General features: G+C 34.4%; 2 protein-coding genes across 3 annotated transcripts in view; both read right to left on the minus strand.

Moving 5' to 3' along the window:
- LOC102670883 overlaps window positions 1-571 on the minus strand; it is a 1,233-nt gene extending 662 nt beyond the window's left edge. Inside the window, exon 1 of the mRNA XM_031508461.1 lies at window positions 1-571. Within this exon, the coding sequence (XP_031364321.1) occupies window positions 1-57 (57 nt within the window). The 5' untranslated portion in view covers window positions 58-571.
- Window positions 1-7,310, minus strand: part of LOC102671159 (DNA-directed RNA polymerases I, II, and III subunit RPABC3) — a 61,187-nt gene that overhangs the window by 50,201 nt on the left and 3,676 nt on the right. The window lies entirely within an intron of this gene.

A 7,310-nucleotide genomic window follows, 5' to 3' on the forward strand; every position in this document is an offset into this window, starting at 1 on the left:
ATCGATGTATCTTTCTCGCACTTTCGCGCTTCTTTCTCGCTCGAACTGTTCTTCCATTGCGGTATTTCGCTCATACACACGTTCTTTCTTTCCTCTTCTCTCGTTTTGCCTCTCGTGTTGCCCGTGCGTCCATTTTCTTTCTTCGCTATTTACTTTTGTCCTCGTTGTTCACGCGTGTTTTTATTTGCAGTTCTTTTCTTTATTCTGTCTTTGTCTATGCTTGGTCAAAATAGGCACATAGAAAAACTTTGTTATGATCACAATTCTTATTTATCTTTATCTCATAAACACGCAAACGTTACTCGCTCTCGTTTTTTCTCACTTTGCGCGCAACTGCTAGCGAACCAACCAGCCGCGGGCCAGCAGCCGAACCAGTACGAAAGCCGGTAACCGGCACAACGCGCCATACCAAAGCAATAAGCCGATTGGTCGGTCAGCCACTATACGACCAATCGCGTGACGTTGTAGGTTATCAGGTGGTACCGCGCTCTTACAGCTACAAACACTTGCTACAGCGGAAAAGATTGGTTCCTCGTAATTTGAATAAGAACATAATTGTTTTTCAATTCATATTACAAAAGAAATTTGTAATAAAAATTCCTCATGAAAAAATCAAATAATTTTTCTTATAAATAAAATTCAAGATTTGTACGTATATATTAATTTTCTTTTCTAATTTTATTTATAATTGACAAAAAAATTCTACAAATAAATCATATTATTTCATATTAATCAATATGAAATATACAACGCTATTCAAAGAATGTCTCAAGAAAAATATATCTTTTCCTATTATTATATTGTCAAATTTCTATCGAATTATGAAATATGAATTGAATAGTGCGTTCTACTGATTTTTGCGGATTCTATCTCCTTCATCTTCGCGTCTCGCCGAAATAGGTCACGGTGCAAAGTGGAAAAGCAAGATGGGTCGACAAGGAGAAAAGCTAGCCGAGGACGAGGATCACGCGCGTTGAGTACGTGTCTTGCATCCGGCGGCACACTGTGCTTCATTCGCCATTGCCTGATTAATCCAACGTCATTTATCAGATTAAATGGATAATGTTAGTCTGACTTAACGCCATGCTCCCAAAGAGCGGGTTTCTCAAAGATTCTTTATTATTTCGTCATTTAGCTCTTATGGGCATGAGTGTTACGCAATTCAACGGCCACTGAAATTGAACACTGACAATCGATTTTGTTAACGAGTTCATTGTGTTTCTGTCCAAAATGCGATATTAAATAGGTGAGTTATGTTATATAACGCTATTAAAGAAAAATTCTAACAATCGGAGAAGAAAATTTTCAAGTCAATAATAAATTGATATGGAAAAATATGGAAATGAAAACTGATTTAAGAATATTATTGATTGAAAGAGGATAATTTAAATATTCGGAGTTTTAACTACTAATAATAAAAGATATATAGAAGAAATAGAAGGAAGAATAAAGTTTAATGTTTCGTCTTCAGGTGGGTAAAATTGAGTTTAATATTAGTAGCAAACTGAACCATGATGAACTTTCACATGTTGTATCTAAAAGGTTGGCTTAAACGATGAAATCACAGTCATCTTGCTACGAACGCACAGTTTAACCGGTAATTAGAGTTTACGGCAGCCACGTTGATTAGGTCGTTAAAGAAACTATTACGCCGACTAAATACAGTCTGGGCACTCCCACTAGTCCCCGCTGGATTGTAATTTGATGCAGCACGTTGTTCACGTGTACATTAGTATCTATTTGCAAGACTTCTTACCAACTCGGTGATTCATATCGTTAATCTTACAAATTTCCTATATAACAAAAAAAAAAAAAAATCAATCAATTGAAAGACTATAAAAAAAATTAAAAATTTAGCAATACAATAATCATATACAATCACTAACAAATAAAGAATCATTTATATACTAATTTACCGATAAAATATTATATACAATAATGGTTGATAATTTTCAGCTAAATTATAATTTTAACAAAGTTCTTCTTGCAAGTAATTTAAAAACAATAGTTTAGAAATATGGAATATAATTAGCATTTGTGCAATGAGTTTTCAATTTCAAAGACTCTTTATTTCGCCAAGGTTATAAATTTACAGTTGAACGCTTTTGGCAATTATAGCACTATTTCTTACGAATCGTAATTATTTTTAAAATAATATAATCGTCGATCATTCGCTAAAATTTCAAATATTGATTTCAAGTTGAAAATATAAGCAATTCAACAAATCAATATCGTCGCTTGGAAATGCAGCATTCCTACACATTCGAGATAAAAAAGACATGTTTTTTGTTCGGAGGACGAGTGGTTCGTCTTTTAAAAATAAAGACGAGGCACGTTTATGCACGATTCTTGAACAGAAGGAGGAAATTATTAGGTTCGCCAACGATCTGGTTGTCCGAGTAAATTGTTCGAATTACCTCAGCACCCGGCAATGGAAGGTGACCTACTGTCACGAATGATCTTTCCAAAGGATTGTGCAACTTCGAACTTCAGAATTTTTCTCCTCCCGTTTTTTTCAGTTTTTCCTTGGACGGAGGGGACCCAATTATGAAGTTTCCTTGGACGATCTCGCATTCGTCGCTCTTTAAGAAGATTGAAAATCATTTCTGATATCTTTAACATTCAACTTGCAACGTGCTCCGAGGCTATGATCGAGATAATGAAACGATTTAATGTGGAAATTTGCAAAACGATCGCCGTAATACGTACAAAGTGGAATATTATTAATTTGAACTCTGTATCGTTTATGTTTCGCTTTATTCTTTCTCCTAGGAAAAATGCTTATTCGGTGTAAGATAAAGAAAAATTGTAATAAATTATATTTGTAATTTTTTTCTAGAGAAAAAGCATTTTAAATTTAACAATATGTATTTTAAAATTTTAAGAATTTTTATATTGCTGTAGCAAAAAAATTAATTTTCTTCTCTTTAATTTCAATGTAATAAAATATTGTTATAAACACTTTTAAGTTGAAAAAGTATAAAGTTACAATTGATAGGAAGGAATTTTTATCAAACGAAAGATAACCGATATCATACATATTACTTATATTATGTGCAATATTGTATCGTCTGACCAGTATCATACACGATCTACTTAGCTAGCTTTAATAGCCTTAAAATTTACACATGTATAGAAATATAATTGTATCGTATACGTGTATCATATATTTAATTCGATTTTATCGTTAATTCTTCATCTTGCTAATAAAAATGAGATAAAAAATACAATAATGAACATCGAATTCTAAAAACAATTTAAACGTGACATCACGTGAAAGGAACAGAATGATCCAAGAAACCAATTTAAAATAGACAAAGACGCTATCTGAATTGAAAGTTACCTATAAATATATTATTTCTACGGATTTAACCAATTCAAATGGCAAATACAAAAACCGTGCACGATGGCAGTTATCGGCCAAGGTCATGGCCTTAATCGTTATTGGGTCGTCTGACCTATATATTCCGGATGCTCTCTAGGATTTAAAGTTTCAAACTACTACCATTGCGGCCGTATCGACTTCGAGGAGCACTCTAGATAAACGATACGGCAGTGCGGAGGCTGGAACAGTACGCTCTCCAACAATAGACGAATAAACGAATTCGAAACTTTCCAAATCGAATAGATTGTGCGTCACGAAGGACAAAATTGGATCGCGTTATATAGGAAAATCGTTGTTCTCATATTTGGCAAAGAGCAAACTATGTTTTGTTTGAACACAATTCTTGGATTGGGAAATAAGATGCAACGTTTCTACATTAGATTTCTATTATTCCCAGATTTCGTTTCTATATATCATAAAATAAAATAAAACATAAGAAATATAATTACTAGATGTTATAATTATATACATAGATTATTAGATATGCCTATGATTATTTTTATATAATCTATTAATAAATCGTTGAAAAAAAATAGATAAGAAACTAAATAATATAGAAAAAACAATATAGAAAAAAAATGATTAATTGATCAATTTTCAATATTAATTTCTTGCACTTTAATCAGATGTACATATTTATTTTAATAAAAGAGATTGTATAATATATAATTATAATTGGTATAATATACCAATGTAATAATTTATACACACATATTGATTATATTTTATATTACAAATTTATTATATGTAATACGATTACTGATTTCACGTTTCTCTTGAAACCCATTAACATTATTATCTCAATTTAATCGATGCAATTTCAAACCGTTTCAATCTTTATAATTCAAAGAGAATTAGAACCAGTCTTAAAATTCGTTAGAAGATCACGTCAGATTTACGACGTTGATCGAAAGGGAGTTGGACCACGAGCGATGATTCAATTCCGATAATCGATTGGCCTTCAAGACAGACGTTGATCGTTGCGGGCGACCTTCATAACAGACCTGTTCCTAGTCTCTCGTTCACAAAAGCACCGAAACACAAGCAACGCGAGATCCGTTGTTAACGTTATCTCCCTTACAGCATCGCTTGCTCGATGAAATAGTTGGTTGCGAAAAAGAAATACGTCCTCGAATCGCATCGAGGTACTTTGATCGACCAACACGTCTGAAGTGTCATGGAATATACGAGAATATTGGTCAATCGATTATTGAACATTTATTTCGGGAGTGATATTTTTCTTTTTAAAGGAGTTATGACGGAGCGTTATGATTTCGATATCGAATTTGATAACATTTTTTTTTTTTAAAATTGGAAAGTTCAAATATTCAAAAAATCGAGATTAACGAGAAATTAAAAAATCTTTAAGATTCGAAGATATAAAATCTGCAAACGAACCGACGAAATTTAGTCAAACGAGAATTTAATACGAATACGGATCCCATATCTCCTCGCGATGAAATTCGCCAGTAACATTCATTAGAAATGATTAATTTTATATGTATACGCGAAAATGGAAATGAAGTCGATATCACGTCATAGAAGACAGAAGGGTGAAAGAGAGAGGCACATCCTATTGGAATATCATGTTGGCAAAACGGCCGTCAGAAACAAGAGACCGGATTAATGCTGCTTATTAATGATATATCATTTCCTCCCTTGATGCCTTTGTTTCGCTCGCGGTCTCCCCCATTGAAACTACCTTTCACCGCTTCCGACCACATGAAAGTGATATTTCTTTTCCTATCTTATTAATTTTAATCTTATACGGATATCCAGTTACTTTTGTTGAAAATCGCAGAAAACAACATCTTTCAACGTACAATGGTTGTGGCAATTTAATGACTATCTGATCCCGTTCGACCGTGCTCGAAGGTATTCAGAGCAATATGATTGATCGTCAAAAGGCCGTTTCGACTGCCACGATTGACGATGAAATTCTAAAGGCGGCCACTACTACTACTCGTGTCAGATTCTTCCAGACATATTCCGTTTCACCGAACAATCGATGCTTTAAGATACTTGCGAATCCGATACATATACAAATATTGTTGCGTATACACGGAGTGGAGGATCTCCGGGAAGTGAATCTCTGCCCTCGTTCGAGAGGCGGAACAAGAAATTCTAGGAATTCTTGTCGACCGGAAATATTGATTTCATCGAGAACAATTCTTCTAGGAAGTTGCATCATCGGGATAGAGATAACGTCAATTTCATTCTTCGACTTGTTATAAGCGTCTTATTATTATTAATTTTTCATTACACGGATCGAGGAAATATCGTGACATAGCAACTAGCTCAATGCTAGAATAAATTATTGTTTCACGGGTACCGCATTTGAAACGCAGACGAGTTGCGTTTCAAGATCCATTTGTACGATTGCAACAAGTTGGAACTGTTTTGGCGTTCAATCCGTTGCTGCAAACAGATATAGAAAATGAATCGAGCGAGATAAATGAATGGAAGTTTATTATCGATGAAAGTATCCAAGATAAATTGACCGTAGATGATGCAAAAGTTATGAAAATTAGATGCTAGGAACTGAAAACTGAATATATAAAATTGAATAATATCTGAAATTATCAAGGAACATATATATATAAGGAATTATAAATATAATAGAAGTTCTTTTTGTCAACTGTGATTTCTGATTTGAATAATAATAAAGAATTCAGGTGAAATAAGGTTTCAATAAGGTGTTTTGAAATTTTTATGTAGAATTTTTGTGCTTTACAAATCGATAAATCGATTAAAATTTCAAAATTTTTAAAAATTTAACTCGATATTTGAATTTTTACTTTCTTCTTTTTTCTATCCTGAAATTTTTCCACACTATCGTTGTTAAGGTAAAATCGATTGACTTTACGTGTCGTGGATGTGTTTTAAAGTAACGTTACATTGACGAAACGAAGCATAGCGCTCGGATTTTTAATGTTTGACAGGAACCCGAAGCGAAATTGGAACGTCGACCAAACAAACTGGAAATGAATTTACATGCTTCGCAAATAAAACACTGATTGACCGGTCGTTCAGACACGGATTGATCAGCGTTATTTAATTAACGGGGCTCGAATCGTGGGAATGGGACTTAACGCGACCTCCAACTCCACGGCTGACGCCAGGGCTGTCGAATAAAATCGATTTCGATGGCCAAAGATTCTACCGTTTCGTTTAAAAACTATATACTCGGTCAAATTTAAAAAATTAAATTAATTGAAATTAAAATTTCATTAAATCATTAATTACTGATAATATTTGCATTAGTAATAAAACCTTTAATTTATATTTAGCGTTAAATATAAAATAAAAATTAGGATAATAACGCAATATGGAAAATTTCAAATAATTCTTCTTAATTTAAAAAAACATAAATAATGGACAATAAAAAAAATGAAACCTTGAGAAATTACCCTCGCATCTGCTTCCATCCTATTTGGTTCGTGAACAGGAAACCATCAAGCAAAAAATCAGCATGGAAACATATGGAGAAAGAATGAAAAATACGAAGAACACAAGCAAAAGGAAAAGAAATTTTTTACTATTTGCAATTGTCACACAGAAATGATATCGATAGAGGAAAAGTGCGTAAGGAAAACCGAGTTGCCGTATTAGAAAGAGAAAGGACGAAGGTGAAGACGTGACGCGAGCAAGTGAGAAAGAGAAAGAGCGAGAGAGAAAGAACACCGCGCGGCTCCCTCCTGAGATGACATCTCCCCGTGACCTTGGAACGGAGACTGACCTTGACCGTGTCAACCCCCACCAAGCCGGTCTAACGCGTCCCGGCTGCTCCCCCTCCACTGAATTGGCCACCCCACAGCACCCAGAGTCGCGTCGTATTACGCGAATGCGATGTTGCTCGGTGCTAGTGGTGCTGGCTGCTGCTGCTGCGGCTGCGGGCATCGTTGCTGCATCGACCGGCCGCAGC

The sequence above is a fragment of the Apis dorsata genome, unplaced genomic scaffold, assembly GCF_000469605.1.
Source record: "Apis dorsata unplaced genomic scaffold, Apis dorsata 1.3 scaffold_87, whole genome shotgun sequence".
Lineage (NCBI taxonomy): Eukaryota > Metazoa > Arthropoda > Insecta > Hymenoptera > Apidae > Apis > Apis dorsata.